Genomic DNA, 20880 nt, shown 5'->3' on the forward strand with positions numbered 1-20880 from the left:
CAAAAAGGAAAATTCAATAGTGGGGTTGGGAAGAGGTTTTTGACCAAATATTCAGTAATGGCTATACTGTGGAGATCTCCTAAGCCAGTAGGTTTGAATGCAGTGACTGTGAATATCCCTGATGTATTCACTTACAGATCACTCCGGCCACGTTTCTTGTGATGATCCAAAGGATATGTCTTTTCAAATAGTGTTCAGGAAACCGGAGAAACTTGTTTTTTATTTGTGAAACACCATTCCCCCCCCTCCCCCCTCCGCACGTCCAACTGAAGACTTCTCTGGGGTAATCATATCTTGGAGCATTTTCTGTGAGCACAACCTATAACACCAAAAGAATGTACATAATCTTCAATGGAAAAATGTCACTCACATGAGATGCTTCTATCAGATTGAGAGCAACACCTGCAGAATTTAAGCTAACAAGAAAAATCTTGCAGTCTGGATCATCATTAAATCTCTTTATTGCAGAATCTCTTGCGGCCAGGTTCAGGGTTCCCACTAATTGAACGCAATTTATGTCACACTGCAAAAGGTATAACACTCAATAAGGGTCCACTTTTAAGGATGTCCACCAAAAGTTATATGGTTTTGTGCATTTTTACTCTACCATCTTGAGAAAGTAATTTATCAAATCCAAAAACGATGTGAACAGGCTTAAAACAACTCCTTTTGCTGAATCATCTCTTTCAATCATGTTATCAATTTCTTCAAACTGTAGAAGTTCCAAAACCAATAATCAGTTAGCTAGAAAAATTAACTCGATAAAAAGTGAAAACGAGTGACCAAACCTGAAGAGAAACATGTGGGAAACGATAGAGATAATTTAAATATAGATGGAGAAGAGAGAGAGAGATTCACTGACAAGATGTTTCAAAAATACTATCCAGTGTTCTTGAGAAAGATGAATGAAAAAGGTTGACAATCAGAATGCTTAGGATCATCCAATCAGTCCACTTTCTTGCTAGATCTACCATAAACAACTTTATTACTTCAAAATTGCATTATGATTATTTTATGTTGATCGTCAACCATTCAAATGGTGCGTGGTGTACTTGATAGCAATTTGTTGATTCCCCTATGATAGCTTTTTCAGAGACAAGTGTAGTTTGTAAGAATATGGACGAACAAAGGGACCAATTTGAAAAAACTTTGGATGAACAAAGGGACCAATTCCATGAAAGAGTAATAAAAAATTAAGAAGCCCATATACTTGAATGAACAATGACAGAAGAAATATATAGATTTCAGATCCTTAATCTCGTGAGAGTTACTGTGGTGACACATTCAGTGGAATGGGTAATGTCCATTGGAAAATCTGTATTTGTGTTCTGTGGGATCATACAATAGGGGTATACAATGGTTTGAAAAGGCTAAATAATGATGGGAGCCCCATGGGAATTTGGACTTTGAGGTAGATTCAATGTTTATTATATGGATTTCCTGAAGGTAATTCAACAAATATGCGTGCAAAGATTGCAACAAACTTGAAATCATAGCTCATCACAAGGTATACTCCATCGATTTACATTGTAGGCACATTGGTTACAGAAATCAAAATCGAAAGCTACTTCGACAGAAAAAGATTGCCTATGCAATCTCTGTGTTCTCCTGGATTATAGATGTAAGTCAAGTAGGGATGTTTCCATGGGGGTATATACATATCTAATAATTACATAAATAAAAATAAATGGTACTCCAGGAATTCTCTCCCTAACCATGTTGTACTTTCCTTTTGCTTCTTTAATATGCTGAAGGATCACATCCTCCTGGAGATAACTTCAATATGCTGAAGGATCACTTCCTCCAGGAGATATCATTAACTTCAATTAATGGGGCGGAATGTTGGGCTGTTAAGAAGAGTACTATAGATAAGATGAGTGTAGCGGAGATGACGATGTTGAGGAGGATGTGCGGCAAGACCAGGAGAGATAGAGTAAGGAATGATTGTATTAGGACCAAATTGGGAGTTGCACCAATCCGGGACAAGCTCCGTGAGAGCCGCTTGAGGTGGTATGGTCATGTCCAATGGAGACCCATGGAAGCACCAGTAAGGAAGAGTGACCAGATCCAATTTGAAGGAGCTAAAAGAGGTAAGGGCAGGCCTAAAATGACTATTGGAGAATTGGTAAGAAAGGATATGCATGTGGAAGGGCTCGAGCCTAGTATGACTGCAGATACAGTGGCTTGGAGGACAAGGACCCGTGTAGCCGACCCCCTATAGGGGATGTTCCTAGGATGCTGCTTTGACTACCTTTTTTTTTTTTTTTAAAACTGTCACGGCCTCTTCGGATCCATGTAGCCTACCCCATTTAGTTGGGATAAGGTTATGGTTGTTGTTGTTGCTTTTTGAGGTGTAAGATGCAGTTGCACTTGGGACCTATTGAAGTAGCAGATTCAGTCATGGTATAAGTGAAATCAGCTTGTTTGGTATTAGTGATATCCTCTTTCAGACAGTTTGTAGGTGAGATGGACTGTGCCATAGACTATAGTGATCAAACGATTCTCTTCTGATGGAGTTTTTCATGGAGATTCTCTAGTCTTAACAGGGAAATGCACCATTTAGCATCCTTCCTGAATATCTCATTCAGTTGGAGACCTAGGTCAGCAAATCTCATAACAAATCCCAACCCTCGATCCTCTTCCAAGATGATCGAGGGTTGGGATTTTGTTATATTTTATTTTATCACTTACCTTTTGTAGCATGTTCGGACACTTACTGGTTATTCTTTTTCATATATTCTTCAAATGAATTTGCTTTTCATCTAAAATACATGTTTTTTTCAATTAAAAAAAAGAAAGAGAGGCAGGTGGGGGAATCTACTCAGAGCCTACATACCAAGGACATAATTTTTGTGCTGGTCTGAAATTCTTCAAGACAAACTCTGTTCGCAAAACTTGAATGTTTAGTCCCCTTCACTCTTGTTTTTGCCCTCTGCTTGGGGCATGAGCCTTCTCCCAGTGCTGCAGAGTAATCTATGAAACAATCCTTACAGAAGACATGTCCGCAAGAGGTAACCTGAAAGATAATGGTGGCAATGAAAAGAAGGATTGGATGTACACAATGTCAGATGATCTAAACACAACTGTAAGGCTAACCACTGGATATTCTGCTTCATCAACGCAAATACCACAGACTTGTTCATGATAATTAAGATGGCTTTTGTATCCGGAGCTACTTCGTACTATAGCTTGGGGAAACAAGTCAAGGTATGGATGATCCGCTGCCTGTGGTGTTTAAAAGAGACAAATCAACCATATGAACTTGCAGAAATGATATAGCTCATGAGCTGTCAATCTTAAAGACAATGTCACTTCACATCAGTGTAAATATCCAACGCAAAAGCTTGAACTACTGGGTGGAGGGAATCAGGTATATGAGGAAACAAAAGGCTTTATGGGTAATCGATGGGACTATTTTGCCAACATTTCCTCTCAAATGTAAGTAGGATGGAACTACATGCACGTGCATGGATGCACAGATGATGAAACAGAATGGAAGCAGGATCAGAACCTGCTCTGATACCATGTAAATATCCAACCCAAAAGCTCGAGCTATTGGGTAGAGGGACTCATAGGTATATGAAGCAACGGAAGGCTTTAAAGGTAACCGATGTGGGACTATTCTCCCACAAAATTAGAAGCTCAAAATAACGGAGAGGAGGCCTTGAACAAGAACTCAAAGAGCTTTCATGAGTTAAAACTTCAACCAGACTTTGTCAAGTTTACTTACAGCAGAGTCTTGAGAAACTTAAGGAGAAATCGAGTTAGCACATGAAGAAACAATCCACTCGGATTATAGAAGCAAAGACTTAATAGTATTATCTTTCCTTTTTCCTTGGAAAGATATGAAGATCTAGAAAATTCTATCCTTTAGCTCTGTAAGAAACATTTCAATTTGAAATACAAATGAGCTTGAGTGAAGTCTGATTCAATTTTGAATAATTATTTTACCTTCTTCGTGTGCTCCGCTTACATTTGATGTCTATCTATTTGTTTTCTGTTAGGATTTGCATGATGAAAAAGTTCTTAAACTGGCCCTACTTTTTATTTGATGTAATATAGAAGAATTAAACTAAAAGGAGGGTAATGACCTAATGTTCACAAGTATACATTCAGGAAAACAAGACAATCAAGACAATGTTTTGAGTATGCAAGTGCTATCCCATAAATTTAATCGCAGCTATTGCTGGAAATAAGGATAAGGGGGTCCTAACAATTCCTTCAAGAGAATTAAAAACTTCTGAACTTCTTAATAATAAACCATCAATCAAAATGAAGTAATAAAATAATTCTAGTCACTTCATGCTTCATCCTTGAAAAAGTGCTCTTTCCATTCCAAAATTTCCTTGGAACAGCATTTGGTACTTCAGCCGATTGGATCTGTTCCCAAAGCTGCTATTACTCCTCCCTAATATAAGATCAAAGGAAACATTTAGGTAGTTCCAGATCCTAAAAATACAGAAAAAGGGTTTCCAAATTTCACTTGAGAAGAATAATAATGATTCAGATCAACAGTCACTGTTTCCTCACATAATAAACAATGATGATGCAAAGGTGGGCCATAGGAATTTTATTCTTCAGCTTATTTGGGATTGCATCTCATTTGACATCAAAAGCAAGCTAGCTTCGGTCGCATCTTCTTGATAGGACACCCCAAGGAACAGGCATATTGTTGCTTCCTGGGGTCTCCCTTACTCCTTACACCCTTCTTCCTCTTGAAGCTGGGGATTTTTCTTTGGATTGTTGTAGTTTGTATTTTTTCTTCTTCCCCGTTGAGCGGGGCCCCCTGTTCTCTCTCTCTTTGGTAATGAATTATTTATTCACCCAAAAAAAATGATAAATCAATTTTTTCAGGAGCAGAAGTACCTTACGAAAAAATTTTCAGACAGCAAGTTGAATCTATGACACCCTTACGAAAATAGACATAGTAGGTTGAATACAAATCCAGTTAAGTTGCCTAGAATGATCTGGCGAGGAAAAAAAAAAGATAAACATGGTAGAGTTGATTTCTGTCATTCATATTCCTTCGGAATTGCAAAACCCTGGTCATCTGCTTCCTTTCCTACTTCAAGGCTTCTTCAATCTAAATTATGTAACATTTCTCCGCATGAAAGACATGGAAAAGGTATGCTACACTATAAATCTTCTCAAAGCATCACTTCGTCACCTATCAAGCATTTGATAAATTTTCTAACAACTTAGAGTGCTTCTCAAATTCCCATAGGAATCAACAACTAAGTTGCATGAAAGACATGGAAAAGGCATGCTACACTATAAATCTTCTCAAAGCCTCACTTCGTCACCTATCAAGCATTTGATAAATTTTCTAACAACTTAGAGTGCTTCTCAAATTCCCATAGGAATCAACAACTAAGTTGCATGTCTTCACGATACTTTATACCCGCTCCTTCCCTTTTCAGTGAATATATTATGTTACTTGTAATGGGATTGCGGAAGTAAGTAGAATATACATCCTCCTGCTGATTAATGTTCAAGTTTACCCCCAGAAACTTTGTTTCCCTCTTCTTTTTGACATTAAAATTTAGGATCTCTTCAAGTTTCCCTTTTTAATTAATAAGAGGAGAAAGTATGGGTTAAGTGCAGGCCTTGACATGCTTTAACAAGGTCCTAACTCCCAACAGAATACACTCTATACTAAAAAAAAAAAGAAGGAAAAATGCTTTAATAGTAAGTGTTATGAACTCTTCACAAATGGATGCCCTAATTCATTGGATATGAAAGCCACCTGTTGAGATGGAAGAATGTACTGTATAGATGTCAAATGCCACAACATTCATTGTGAACAAAAGGCTCCGAATGACAAATCCAGGATTAATAGCAAGAGTTTTCATCCTCTTGGATCAGAGAATACACCGGTCATTAATCTTTTATTGCAGGACTCATAATTAGGTCTGTCAAAGGATTCTATTTTGAGCAGATATGTATCAATATATGGTTTGTTAAGCCGACCATGGATATGCCAATATCTGGTCTGATTAAGATGTGGCCTGTTTAACAATGTCTGATATCAGGCATATTGAACAAGTATACATGTATGTATATCTGACAAAATTATATACATACGATTATATACATCAACTAGATATACTTAAGATGACGCATATAGCTTTGTAATCTGTAACATACACCTAAAAAAATAAAATTATGGGTATGCAGTATTTTTAATTATATAATTTGTTAGGTTTTATATGTTCAGCTTGTACTAATTACATAATCTATACTCTTCAGTGTGTATGTAGGTATTGTTGTGTTGTATTTGGGTTTTTATCTTATTACAAGTATAAATATGTACCATCATTATAAACATATAGGATAGATGCAAGAGTTTGTAAGGTTGACGCCCCCCCCAAAAAAAAAATGTTATTTTAATCCTGACTTGAATATCTGATATCTTGTCCTGATATTTGGATATCAATCGGATCTGAATATGGATCTAGGTCCATATGATCCATCAGATTTTAGGTATACAGTTAAATAATCATAGAGAATACATAAATAGGTATAACTACTCCATATTCAGTCAATCTACAGCCCTACTCACGATGGACCAATGCATTTACCATCTCAAATCAGACTTCGTGCACAATGGGGCAGTGCAAAAAATTAGACAAAAGGCATGGCCAACATCATCAACTACTATGAACGTTTAGCAAATAACGACAAAGTTTAAGAAACTCAATCAAGTACTCAACCAACACTAAGTCAACTTGATTATAGTTACTCATCCAGAAAAAAACTTGATCATAGTCTGCAACCAAATCTGCACCAAACCAGTAACTTAACCTTGCTTTCATAAGTACAAACACAAAACGTATCAAGAAGAATCTTAAACTGAAATTTCATGGTTAAGAAGTTTAATATCGTACAGATGCAGCTGAAACCAACAGTTGGTTTAGACAGGATTAACCACTCACCTGTCGCAATTTTGTAAGGAGTTGAAATATGTGCTTGAAATTACTCAATACGGTTCCATTTTCAACATATCTGCCAATTACAGAGTGCACCATTTAGAAACTTGTCCAGGAAATGCTTGCACATAATACAAGAATTAACCAACAACATAGAACACTCATAAAGCAGTGTGAAATTAAGTACCATCACAATCAATCAGAACTCTCATCTTCTGGACTTCCCATTATGGGGAAGCTTCAATTTATTTTGGTTTACTGAGGCTTTGTTTAGTAGTATTAAGAAGCAGTTGAAGTACTGATACTCAAAACAAGGAAGGCATTGTTTAGTAGTATTAAGAAGCAGTTGAAGTACTGATACTCAAAACAAGGAAAAGAAAAGCTATAAGTATGGAAAGAATTAGAAAATTGCCAACAAAAAATATATCTTATTAGAAAATTATTTTGTATCATTAGTAGTATGATAAAACTTAAGGATTTCATTGACACTATAGAGAGTCAACGACTCTCTTACACTCTTATATTTAATATTGTCTATTAATAATTAATGTTGATAGTCTTTTGTATCCATCGGCGTCAAGCGATTACATTGTCATTGTACACAACTATTAAATAAATCAAAAGATGTGGACTGGTGGGAGAGTTAGTTATATCAATTCCCTTGCTCTCTCTCCTATTCTTCTTCTTCTTCTTCTTCTGTTTTCTATTCTGCAGGTTGTACACAACTATTAAATAAATAAATAAAATGTGGAAGCTTTGGTTCTCAAAAACTGTATGGATTTGCAGCCTGGAAAACATCTACATAATACATTGAATACAGCATAGAGGTTTAATCAAGGTTTTAAGTATCGGTATCGGGTATCATATCGGAAAGGTGATTTTAAGAGACGTATCGGATCGTATTGGAGAGTATTAACCATATCGGGTCACATATCAACCCTATACAGTTGATACTTTTTAAGTAACGTATCGGTGTGGTATCGTATCGATACCCTAAAAATAAGATATGTATCGGTTAGTTTCGGAGGATACGTTAAGATACTTAAAACCTTGGGTTTAATATATAAATTTTAATGATATCAAATTCGTTGTTTTCAAAATACTAAAGCAAGATCCAGGACAAGAGTGATACTTACGAAGAGGCTTTCAGCAGTTGGTAGCCTGAGCTAGAGCACAGGTTTTTGGGAAAAAATTTCATTGAATGAACGGATGCGAAGAGTAAATCCAACATTAACAAAATTTTAAAATTATATTTATAACAAGAAGTAGACAAAACTTATGGCATATAATAAAATACACAGATAAACAATAGCACATACATACATTTAAAGCAAAAAAATTAAGAAAGTTGAAACACGATATGAAAATTGATTCATAGAACCAATATAAGTGGTGGCATGAAAAAAGGAGATAGCAGAAAGTGCATGGTGAACATTGAAATGTCCATACAAGAATTAAGATGGAGCTGCTACATATAATCAAATTCAAAGCAACAAAAGAAGAAAAGAAGCATGAGGACTCACACAGTAAATTGTGACTGGCTTTTACTAAACAGTGGTCTGTAATACTCTTCCTCACCAATATCAAGATTATCTCGTCTCAGGTCAACCTAGAAAACAGTGATATCAGAAATTCTGAGAATGACAATCAGTTTTTCATCAGCCATGAGAAATATCATAGAACAAGGTTAACTTCCATAGACGGTGCAACCTTCTTCATTAGGACTCTTTAACCCCTATAAGAGACAGGAGAGAGAGGAATAGCTGTACTTACAGTTTTTACAGGAAGGGAAATATCTGCAGCCCTTCCCTTCTTAGTGCGTCTTAATGCTATGCTTTTCAAAAGTTTATGTTTTAGTAAAATATGTGCCCTTCTGCGGCTTCTGTTTTGATTGGCATTATCTTCCGATGCTAGTATAGGTTGAGAAATATACTAATACAGAAAGGATAAGAGATATTATAATCACAAAAAATGTTACAGTTAAACCTCTGAACATGATGACAACAACAAAAGAAAAGAGAAAAACAAAAATGACTACGAGATGTAAAACTCACTTTTTTCCACCACAAAAAATGTGTCGTTGAATGGACACAGTTGCACTTTATTTTGGAACTGTAATTGGAAGCATGTTCCAAATGATAGATATAGCAAAGCTGTTAGTTTCAGAAAGTTAAGAATGAAAAATGGAACTGCAAAAGTAATGAAATGAAGAAATAGACAAAGTTTCAGCATTCAAGTGAACAAGCCATGATATGTAATGAGGATATTAACTTCATATACACAAAATATGGTAATGAGGATAGTAGCAAGCCATGATATGCGTCTACACCATATATATGAGAGCCCAACATGCAGGCTGGATAAGGGTGCACTGATGGGTCCCCCCAGGAAGATCTTATATGTTAAAAGTTAATATAACCAACTCATTGGAAGAATTTTTTTACTTTTCCCCCTTTCATACCATTAAAAGAATTAATATTGAGTTCCTTTACTTTTTCCCCTTTCATACCATGTTTTCATGCAGTACAGATCGCTGATACTCTACCTAACCAAAGGTTGGTGCCTTACCTCTCACTCCAATCCTAAATTTATGCCCAAAATTCTACCAGAGACAGTTTCCAGCTCTCCTCTCTCATCAAGATCACTTTTTTACGCGTTTATGATAGTAAAAGGTTTGACAGTATATGTTCTCTGTCCTCTCACCCAACATTCTACAACCTATAGCTATGTCACCCTACCTCAGTTTGCATCTTAATTGTGAAAGATAAGAGCTTGAAACAGATTTAAGAAAAAGAAAAATACAAATGCATTAGGATCTTTCCGGCTAGATTTGGTCTTTGTTGGAGACTTCAATTATCACTTATCAGTACATCTTACTACCTACCAGCTACAACACATACTAAAGTATACAAAGAAAATAGACTCTTGGATCAAGCACACATTTCAAATGGTTATATAAGGCCTAGATATTGTTAAGTAATGTCACCTGACTCCATATGTTTCAGTCCCTTTAATGAAAGGAAGCAGCGGCAAATTTTTTCCTTGACACCGCATATTCAAAGACGAAAATTATCCTTTAAGGACATCATGCATCCTTATTTTATTTAGGCTCCAATCTCTAAATAACCAAAGCAACTCCTAAATAGAGCTCCAAAAATATTTGGGAATTAGTGAACTTAAAACAGAATAAATTGAGGCAAATATTCAAGAGGTGCCCTTTGTAGCTTGTACTAGCTATTTGGGTAACATTTTTAATGGGCTGAGCCACATCCATGGTCTTTCAAGCCCACTTATAACCACATTGATCCTTCCATAGTAGGAAATACTCCCCCTATCGTGGTACACATCTTAACAACTCCAGAGTTAATATTAATAGATAGAGAGGAAGAAATATAATTTTTCTTAAAAAAAAAATCAGCTGGATGGAAACAGACATCTTATTAGACCAAGCAAGACAGTAAGCACCCAGTAAATTACCTGTACTCAAGTGATTTACAATCACACTCCATACAGAATAAATACGAGTAAGGTGTTATCTGTAGAAAACGGACCTGTATAATTCAAATTACAAATTTATCACCTTAAAATGTAACAGACTACACAAACAACTAAATGCCCAATGAATTTAGATGCCACTAACCAGAGAATAAAGTTCTCCAACATGAAGCTGAAGCGCAGTACCACTTAATGCCCACTTATATGAAGATTCCAAAGCAAAAGCAGCTTTTGCTGTACTCCAGTGTTTATTTTTTATGTAATGAGCCTAAATAAAAAAACAAGCTGTGATTCTTAAATAGTAAAAAAGAACATTAGCAAATGAGTTCTGAGAAGTGGAAAGCCATAGATCACCTGAGAACATTTTTTGCAATTTGAAAACAAGTAAATGTGTAGATAAAAGAAACACCATCTATATTTCAGAACTAATTAAAGACATTCTAGTTATGAAATAGCTAACATGCTTCAGATAGTTCATGGAATTTCAAAAAAGAAAACGAGTAAAGAGTGAAGAAGGGAAAATGGTTAAATCTTATTTAGTTATTTCATCTATACAGCATGAGCCTTATAATTAGGTGTGTCAGTCAAATTAAGTGATATCATGTTTTACAATTCCCTAAGCAATGAATTTGTTCCACATATTTCCTTCTCATTGTGCCAACTCAAACATCATTTTGCTTTTCTTTTTGACTTTTCACTTACAAGCACACCTCGGGCTTCAGCAGAGCACCAACTTATTTGAAGAAAATTTTTTGTTTCGAAAACATGCAGTAGTGTCTTCTTGTACCTTTTAATAACAGCATAGGGAAATCAGAGGGACACAGAGTAACTCTACTGTAAAATCACATAGTCTTAACGATGTATTTTCCCAATATAAAGATGGAATCATGTAAGCTTACTTCATCCAATATAATGCGGTCCCACTTCATACTGTGGAGCACTGAGACACTGGAAGCAGCACTTTGACTGGTCTCAGCTTCTAGACCAGGCAATTGCATTTTCTTCTTAACCATCGCATTTCTGTACTCTGCTGCAAGGGTGGAATATGTGGTCAGGACAAAATCGTTCTCAAAGAACTCATCTGAACTCTTCTTGGTTCTTTTGGGCCCGTGGTATACTAATACCCTGGTGCTCCCTTTGGATGTGATCCGATATAGCTCACTCTCCCACTGCTTCATAGCAACCACGGGGCAAATAACGAGAGTGCATTTTGTTTCAGGCAACATTGTGGCTGAACTCGGTGAAGGTGAGGAACCACCAGATCTGCAAGTCGATTGACAGGTTGCCCGCTTGGCAAGAACGAGTGCAATGGCCTGGATGGTCTTACCCATTCCCATCTCATCTGCTAGTATTCCTCCTCTCATTGCCGATTCTTCTTGTTTCAATGCCCAGGCAAGCCATTCCTTCTGGTACCTAAGCAGAGGAGTTAGCAAATCTGAGGAAGGGTCAGCAGTTTCATCCATTTCCTCACCTGCATGGTCCAATTCAGCATCTTTTGTTGCATGGGCATCGATCCACTTCTCGTTCTCTTCCTCCCAAACCTTCCACATTAATATTGGTCTCTCTCTCTCTGTCCCTTCCTTCTTCTCAGGTGCATGCAAGCAACCAACTCTATCTTCTTCAATATGGAGAACCGGTTCTTCTTCACTGGTTCTTTTACTCTTATGTTCATCTTCTGTGCATAGTTCCGCTAGAAGGGCAAGGCCCACTTTGTCTTCTTTACGGCTTTCTTTACTCTTAGATTCATCTTCTAGAATTAATTCCGCTAGAAGGTCAAGGCCCCCTCTGTCTTTCTTTTTTGGGGCACACTCAGAAACATCATCATCGTCACTAATTTCTATCACAGCTTTTCCTTTATCTCCGACGCCAAAGCCCTCCTTCTCTTCCTCTGCTGTCGGAGGTTCACGCGGAGAACTTCCATCTATATAGACAGAAAAGAAAATATCCATCGGAAAAAAATAGCAACAAGAAAACAACAAAGGAGTGTACAGTGAGATACCTTCTTCGCTAACGCTCAAGTCCGAATCTGAATCTTGGCTAATCAAATTCGAAAAATAATCTTCTTCGTCGTAACTATCTCCGTCCCCCTTCATCTTGGTTATTCAAATTCGAGGATCGTTACAGGGAGCCATCAATACATCGACTTGTGTCGGAGCTTAAACTTTAATAAAGAAGGAAAGAAAGAAAAAAAAGCATCTTATTGCAGGCTTATAAGAATCGATTTATTTGAAACACGAGATATAAGAGGGGAAGAAGAAGAAGAAGAAGAAGTTAATTTGAATCCTTACCTTCCTGTGTACTTCTTTGCTGCCAGCAGGAAGAGCGATGGAGTAGATGTACGAGTTGTGTAGCCTTTTCGTGAAAAAATGAAACAATGGCGGAAACGGAGCAGTTTCAAGTCAGTTTCAAGAATGGCGTGGAGAGTTGCAGTCTTGCAGATTGATAGTCGTTATGGGAAAGTAGAAAAGAGGCGGGAAATAACAATCCAGTAGAATTAGTTAATACCGTTCATCCTTGCTATATTCCTTTTTGGGGTTTTTATTTCGGTAAAATTACAAGATTATCCAAAACTGATCCGTCAATCAATTATGCATCTCACCCATGGATTTAGTTCACGGTACCGTTACATATCAGCGATATTAGCCTGATTCCAAATCAAAACATTACTTTTTTTATTGAAAATATCATATTCATTTCGTAGCTGATCCAATATCGATTCCTAAAACCGTGATCCCATCTCTTTCAATAGATCAAATTATCTACAATAAAAATAGGGAAAAAGAACTCAGTCGGGAGTGTGGCCTACACCAGCACTCCCATGAGTCTCTCTCTCCCTCCTCCTCCTCGTTATATTAAAAGACACATCTCCCTCATTGTTTTGAGGAGGAGAGAGATAAATAAATGGGAGTGCTGGCGTAGGCCACACTCTCGGACACAATATTACTTCTCATAAAGAGATGTAGTAATACCCTATATAGGGACCGCCCTCACCATTGTACGTTTTAACATTTTTCCCTTGATCATCGCACCAAAAAAAAAAAAAAAAGTTTCCCTCCACCATCCTAGGTTTCACAAACGCCTCAAAGGTTTTAGTATGATCCCCAAAATACCCTTTGATACCCCTTGTGCACATCTGAACCCACCTCGGTGAATGGATCCCCCCCCATTCTCCGTGACGGAAGGAAAACTTAGTCTGAAACCTTGGGAGAGGGTTCTCCAACAGGTAGTGTGGCTGCAGCACCGACGCGGGGGCGAATGGGAATGTGCACAACAGCATCAACAAGGCGGTCATTACTGCCCTTTATGGGGGCGAGGCAACATTTTGCCCCCTCTTTGTCTAGGCGCAGCGGTCATGATGCTTTTCAGAGTGTTTTTTGTGCTATTTGAAGGAACTCTCAATACTCAATTGTAAGCGTCACACCCCTGCTACACACTCAGCAGTCTTCTTCCAAGCAAGGCTTGAAGAGAAGCTTAAGGAGTCTCCACACAGCAGAACATCATCAGAAGTCAAGACACCAAAACCTCAACATATCCTTATATCACATCAGGCTCCTTCCAATGTTTTGTTTTAGTCTTTTTGGTACTTTTTATTAGGAGTCCAGATTCAAATTTTTGTTATTTTTTTAATTTTTTTTAATTTTTTATTTTATCTATATTTCTTACAGTTTTCATTAATAAGACAAACCAAGCTTGAAATGAAGTGCTAGCCACCTGTATTTGAACTCCAAATACTCTGTGATTGCATTTGATTTTATCAGTTAGGAGGTTGGATTGGGAAATACAGGAATCATCAAAATATGCTTCCGATGATAATTCATAAGTGAGCTTTTTGATCCATTGATCCATTGTAAGGGTCTAGAAATGTGCTACTAGGAATGAAGACTCGTCTGATCAGTCAACTGCAGATTTTCAGGAGTAATTCATCAGGTGTGAGTGACGTGTTTTGATGAAGAGAATTTTGTAATGGAAGAGAAATGACTACATTGACATAACCACAAAACTGGACATCCTTTATGTATAGATTAATCTCCTGAGCTGCTGCTTTTACAGAAGACTTTTCAATCTCTTAGACAAAATCGAACTGGTAAACAACACTGTCCATTTTCATGGAATTTATCTGAATATGAAGTTGATCACTATAATGCAATAAACAATCATAGACAAAAGGAGGAAAAAAAAATCGAAATTCAAAATTTTCATGTACTCATCTTGCAAGTAGGATATAAGGCATAAATACATAATATGTGCCACCAAAAAATAAGACCCATTTACAGTGATGTAACCTTTCCAATATTCCAATGTAAGATCAGAGTGTTTCTATCCAATTAACTCAAAAAGCATGATCTAATGTTAGTGTTAACATCTGCATGGAAGAGAATTCATTGATCAAGATGTCTCTACTCCATTTGAAAACAATTCATGCCTTCTTATCAAAAGTCATACTCCATTTGAGGGTATGACTTTTGCTTATGTATGAAACAAAAATCTCAAGTCATTTGCTGTTAATCTTCCCAGAGCCTCAGGAGAACCACCAACAGTCCTATAAAACCCAAAGGAACACTCAGATTAGTTTTGCATTATGGGTGGAATCTCATCAGATGCTAATAAGCATGAGACATGGGTCAAGGAATTGGACTTGCCCTTCAAACACGAGCTTCTTCTTCTCCTGCAGCTTCAGAATTCTCTCTTCAATTGTGTTTTCAATAATGAAACGTGTGACCCTAAGAAAATATCCCAGAATAAAATTTTATATCTTAAATTGATTATTGCATGACTTGGTAGAAATTGACAAGTAGGAGAAGAACCACACCAGACTGGTTTGTACTGTCCAATTCGGTGGATTCGATCTATGGCCTGCCACTCCACAGTTGGATTCCACCAGGGATCCATTAAGAAAACCTAAGCAGGGCTCATGAGAAAAACACATATATCAGAACTGAGTAGACAAGCAAAAAGGCCACAAATAGAAGTAATCGAAATATTACTACTTCTAAATAACTGTCATAGTGCAGCTATTCCAACATAAGATGGCATTGTGGCCACATAAACTAGTGGAGAGCAAGAAAAACGAAATAGTGGGGTTGGGAAGAGGTGGCTTGACAAAAAATTCAGAAAGGGCTACACTTTCGAGATCTCCTAAACCAGTAGGTTTGAATACAGTGACTGTAGATATCCCAGATGTATTCATTTACGAACCACTCTGATCATGTTTCCTCTGTTAATCAAAAGGATATGTCTTTTCAAATGATTTGAACCAATTGATCACGTAAGATTTTCCTGAGGACATCCCAATTATGTGAGTGTTCCCTACAATCCTGAATATTCACCATGTCCATGAGTGAGAAAATTCAGTATTTTTCCCCATCCTGAACCAACTGCTCTGAATAAAAGCTGGAGAAAGAAAAATAATGTTGAGGAAACAAGAGAAATCTGTTTTTATTTGTGAAACTTCAGAGCCTTCTCTGTTCTCCCCCCCTCCCACCCCCCCACCCCAAAAAAAAAGAAGGTCATCATATATCTTTGAGTATTTTCTGTGACCACAACCTATAAAACCAAAAGAATGTACATAATCATCAATGGAAAAAGGTCACTCACATGAGATGCTACTGTCAGATTGAGGGCAACACCTCCAGCTTTTAAGCTCACAAGAAAAATCTTGCAGCCTGGATCATCATTAAATTTCTTTATTGCAGAATCTCTTGCTGTTAGGTTCATGGAGCCCACTAATTGAACACAATTTATTCCAGACTGCAAAAGTACAACACTCAATAATGGTCCACTTTTCAGGATGTCCACCAAAAGTTATATGGTTTTATACATATTTATTCTACCTTCTCCAGAGAGTAGCTTATCAAATCCAAAAACGATGTGAACTGGCTAAAAACAACTCCTTTTGCTGAACCATCTCTTTGAATCATGACATAGATTTCTTCCCTCTGTAGAAGTTCCAAAAACCAATAATCAGTTGGCTATAAAAAATGAATGACCAAACCTGAAGAAAAACATGTGTGAAATGATAGAGATAATTTCTATAAATAGATGGAGAGAGAGATTAAGATTCAAGGTGTTTCGGAAATCCTATCCCATATTATTGAGAAACATGAATAATAATAATAATTGACAATCAGAATGCTTAGGATCATCCAATCAGTCCATCTTCTTGCTAGGTCTACCATAAACAGCTATCACTTCAAATTTGCATTATGATTATTTTTTGTTGATCGTCAACCATTCTAATGGTGCATGGTGTACTTGATAGCTATTTGTCAATTCTTCTATGGTAGCTTCTCCAAAGAATGTGTGGTTTGTAAGAATTTGGATGAACAAAGGGACCAATTCAACGAAAGAATAAGATGTAGTTGGACAGGAAAAAAGAAGAAGCCCATACACTTCAATGAACAATGATAGAGAAGAAAGGTACATATCTTCAGATACTTGATCTTGTAAGAGTTTCTGCGGTGAGCCGGTGAGTGGCACAATTAGCGTAAGAGGTAATGTTCATTGGAATCTTATGACAAGGCTAAATAATGATGGAAGATCCTTGGGAATCGATAGACAAGGCTAAACAATGATAGAGAAGACAGGTACAGATTTTCAGATCTTTGATCTTGTAAGAGTTTCTGCAGTGAGTGTAGCACATTTAGCATAAGAGGCAATGTTCATTGGAATCTTTTGACAAGGCTAAATAATGATGGAAGATCCTTGGGAATTAGGTTCTGTGGTACATTCAAGAATGAATATGGATTTTCTGAAGGTAATTCAACAAATATGCGAGCAAAGGTTCCGACAAACTTAAAATCAACTCATCAGAAAGTATAATCCATCGATTTACATTGTAGGCCCATTCATTACAGAAAAGAAATCAAAATCAAAAGCAAGTGCTTCGACAGAAAGATGGCCTACACAAACTCCATTTTCTCCTGCATTATAGATTTAAGTCAAGTAGGGATGCTTCCATGGTGGTTCTTCACACACATAAACTCCATAATTGTGATATATGCATTATCTAATAATTATATATTAAAAAAAAAGAAGACAAAAGGTACTCCAGGAATTCTCTCTCTAGCCTTGCTGTACCCTCCTTTTGGCTTCTTTAATATGCTTAAAGACCAGATACTATTATCCTCCTGGAGATGTCATTAACCTCAATTTTAGTGAATGCTCTTAGGGGATGACAGAACCTCGGGGTTTGTAAGAGGGTTAAATGATGGCTTGGGGTCTAAGATGCAACTGCAATTGGGACCTATTGAAGTAGCAGATTCAGTCATGGTATAAAGTCAAATCAGCTTGTTTGGTTTTATTGAAGTCCTCTTCCAGACAGCTTGTAGGGGAGAGGGAATGTGCTATAGTTATCAGATGTTTCTCTTCTGATGGTGTTTTTGAATGGAGATTCTCCAATCTTAACAGGGAAATGCACCATTTAGCATCCTTCCTGAATATCACATTCAGCTGAAGATCAAGGTCCGCAAATCTCACAGCAGAAGATATTGCCAAACGGTCAGCTTGGAGTTGCTATTATTGGTCCTCTTCCAAGATGATTGAGGTTTGGGATTTTGATATATTTTGATTTCTCAATTACCTTTTTTAGCATGTTTGGAGACTTCTGGCTTTTCTTTTCATTTATTCTTCAACAAATTTGTTGTTCATAAAAAAAGATACGTTTTTGTCAATTAAAATAGGAAAGAGAGAAGATGGGGGAATCTACTCAGAGCCTCCATACCAAAGCTTCAATTTTTGTGCTAGTCTGAAAATCTTCAATACGAATTCTGTCCAGAATACTTGAGCGTTTAGTCTTCCTTGGACTCAACTTTGATGTGGAGTCAGTGGTAAGCATATTACTACATGAGGGGCATGAAGCTTCTTCTCCCATTGCTGCAGAGTAATTTATCAAACAATCCTTACAGAAGACATGTTGGCAAGAGGTAACCTGAAAGGTGAGGATGACAATGAAAAGAAGGATTGGATGTACACAATGTCAGATGGTCTAAACACAACTTGATGTCTTACCACTGGATCTTCTGCTGCCCCAAGGCAAATGTCACAGACTTGTTCACCATTATCAGGAAGGCCTGTGTTTCTGTTCTTTAGTGCAGCAGTTTGGGAATAAACCACAAGGTATGGATGATCCGCTGCCTGTGGTGATTAAAAGAGACAAATCAGCCATACGAACTTGCAAAAATGATATTTCTCATGGACTGTCAATCGTACAGACAATCTCACTTCATATTAGAAGTTCAGAATAACAGAGAGAAGGTCTTGAAGTAGAACTCAAAGAGGTTTTATCAGTCAAAACTTTATCCAGACTTCGTCAAGTTTTACTTACAGCCAAGTCTTGAGAAACCTAAGGAGAAACCAAGTTAGCACATGAAGAAACAACCCAGAGTTTAGAGAAACAAAGACTTAATACTGTTATCTTTACTTTCTCCTTGGAAAGATACGAAGATCTAGAAAATTCTATCCTCAAGTTCTGTAAAACATTTCAATTTGAAATATGAATGGGCTTGAGTGAAGTTTGATAAAATTTTGAATAATTCGTTTTCCTTCCTCATGTGACCTGATGTTCAAACAAGTGTACATTCAAGACAACAAGACAATGTCTTGAGTATGCAAATGCTATCCTATAAATTTAACCGCAGCTGTTGCTGGAAATAGGGATGAGGGGGTCCTAACGATTCCTTAAGGAGAATTAAAAACTTCTGAATTTATAAAATAATAAACCATCAATGAAAACAAAGTAATAAAATAATTCTAGCCACTGCATGCTTCATCCTTGAAAACTCTATTGCTCTTTCTGTTGCAAAATTTCCTTGGAACAACACTGGGTACTTCAGCAGATTTGGATCTGTTCCCAAAGCTGCTATTACTCTTCCCTAAAATAAGAGCAAAGAAAGTCATTTTGGAAGTTCCAGATCCTTAAAAGCCATAGAAAGTGTTTCTAAATCTCACATGCTTCATCAAGTAACAGCCAAAGTGTCTTTACATAATAAACAGTGATGATGCAAAGGTGGGCCATAGGAATTTTCTCCAAATAAGCCATCTAAAAAGATGAAGCAATTGTCATACACATTGGGCCGCATTGCCAGAGCCATCGTCTATGGGATGTTCTGTCAAAAGGTCTTCCTGATATACATGAGATATTAGCAAATGAGATGATTTCTCTGTATTGATGTATACATTTACACTGCCCTTCCCTAACAGTTCGAGCTTTTAGGTGAAATGGTAGGGAACATGGTATCAGAGCAGGGAAGTCAAGTGTTCGACTCCTAGGAAGTGTATCGAAAGAGTTTTCCCGACATTTATTCTCCCTCGGTGCCGCGTGAGTTCCACGTGCAATGACCATGGGATCTTGGCCTGCACGTAGCTTTTAGGTGAAATGGTAGCGAACACTCTGTCATTCACATTCCTCCTGAATTGCAAAACCCTGGTCGTTTGCTTCCTTTCCTACTTCTAGGCTCCTTCCATCTAAATTGTCTAACATTTCTCCACTTAAAGGCATGGAAAAGGTATGCTACACTATAAATCTTCCCATAGCCTCACTCCATCAACTTTTGATTAATTTTCAAACATCTTGGAATGCTTCTCAAATGCTTTCCCATAAGAACCAATAACTAAGGGCTGATTTGGTATGATTTCTATTTCAATTTCATGGGTCATAAATTGAAATTGAGGTGCTTGGTATGATTTGTTTTTACCTTATTTATTAAAAAAAAAAGAGTGTCCCAGTGTACGAAGCTTTTAGGTGAAATGGTAGCGAACACTCTGTCATTCATATTCCTCCTGAATTGCAAAACCCTGGTCGTCTGCCTCCTTTCCTACTTCTAGGCTCCTTCCATCTAAATTGTCTAACATTTCTCCACTAAGGCATGGAAAAGGTATGCTACACTATAAATCTTCCCATAGCCTCACTCCATCAACTTTTGATTAATTTTCAAACATCTTGGAATGCTTCTAAAATGCTTTCCCATAAGAACCAACAACTAAGGGCTGATTTGGTATGATTTCTATTTCAATTTCATGGGGTCATAAATTGAAATTGAGGTGCTTGGTATGATTTTTTTTTTACCTTATTTATTAAAAAAAAAGAGTGTCCCAGTGTACGAGGCTCCCGCTACTGCAGGGTCTAGGAGGGGCAAATGTATGTAACCTTACCCCCGCTTCATGGAGAAGCTGTTTCCATGTTTTGAAACCACAACCTGATGGTTGCAATACCACAACTTAACCGTTGAGCCAAGGCTCGCCCACTGATTTTTTTACCTTTTTATGACCAATTGAAATCAAGTTCATCTGAATAGTGAAATAGCTGAGGTGCTGTTTCAATTTTGAAATTGAAATTGCAATTGCATTCACTATTGCTCTTTAATGAGCACATGGTTAATTTGATGGGCAAAGCAGTAATTTCATCTTAAAAATAAAACACCACCCTTCTTCTTCTCCTAATGGTCTGACCACCACCACC

The 20880-nt window shown here is 37.2% G+C and overlaps 2 protein-coding genes and 1 long non-coding RNA gene across 3 annotated transcripts in view; all 3 read right to left on the reverse strand.

Moving 5' to 3' along the window:
- Positions 1 to 2931: 2931 nt before the first annotated feature.
- LOC122639653 lies at positions 2932 to 3141 on the reverse strand. Its single transcript, XR_006329553.1, has 2 exons — positions 3097 to 3141; positions 2932 to 3016 (listed from the first exon to the last, which is right to left on the reverse strand). It is a non-coding gene; the product is annotated as an uncharacterized LOC122639653 (long non-coding RNA).
- Positions 3142 to 8244: 5103 nt separating this feature from the next.
- LOC122639652 (ATP-dependent helicase rhp16-like) lies at positions 8245 to 12122 on the reverse strand. Its single transcript, XM_043832532.1, has 7 exons — positions 11324 to 12122; positions 10570 to 10692; positions 10407 to 10480; positions 8984 to 9041; positions 8819 to 8861; positions 8703 to 8767; positions 8245 to 8538 (listed from the first exon to the last, which is right to left on the reverse strand). Exons 1-7 carry the CDS (start codon positions 11972 to 11974, stop codon positions 8449 to 8451), a joined length of 1104 nt encoding a protein of 367 aa, XP_043688467.1. The 5' UTR covers positions 11975 to 12122; the 3' UTR covers positions 8245 to 8448.
- Positions 12123 to 14754: 2632 nt separating this feature from the next.
- Positions 14755 to 20880, reverse strand: part of LOC122639650 (ATP-dependent helicase rhp16-like) — a 40069-nt gene continuing 33943 nt past the window's right edge. The window contains exons 8-14 of the mRNA XM_043832528.1: positions 18432 to 18557; positions 18145 to 18351; positions 16256 to 16360; positions 16020 to 16172; positions 15235 to 15323; positions 15065 to 15145; positions 14755 to 14964 (exon numbers count right to left, since the gene is read on the reverse strand). Coding sequence (XP_043688463.1) covers positions 14892 to 14964; positions 15065 to 15145; positions 15235 to 15323; positions 16020 to 16172; positions 16256 to 16360; positions 18145 to 18351; positions 18432 to 18557 — 834 coding nt within the window. The 3' untranslated portion in view covers positions 14755 to 14891. The remainder of the gene's footprint in view (positions 14965 to 15064; positions 15146 to 15234; positions 15324 to 16019; positions 16173 to 16255; positions 16361 to 18144; positions 18352 to 18431; positions 18558 to 20880) is intronic.

The sequence above is a fragment of the Telopea speciosissima genome, chromosome 9 (genome assembly GCF_018873765.1).
Source record: "Telopea speciosissima isolate NSW1024214 ecotype Mountain lineage chromosome 9, Tspe_v1, whole genome shotgun sequence".
Taxonomy (NCBI): domain Eukaryota; kingdom Viridiplantae; phylum Streptophyta; class Magnoliopsida; order Proteales; family Proteaceae; genus Telopea; species Telopea speciosissima.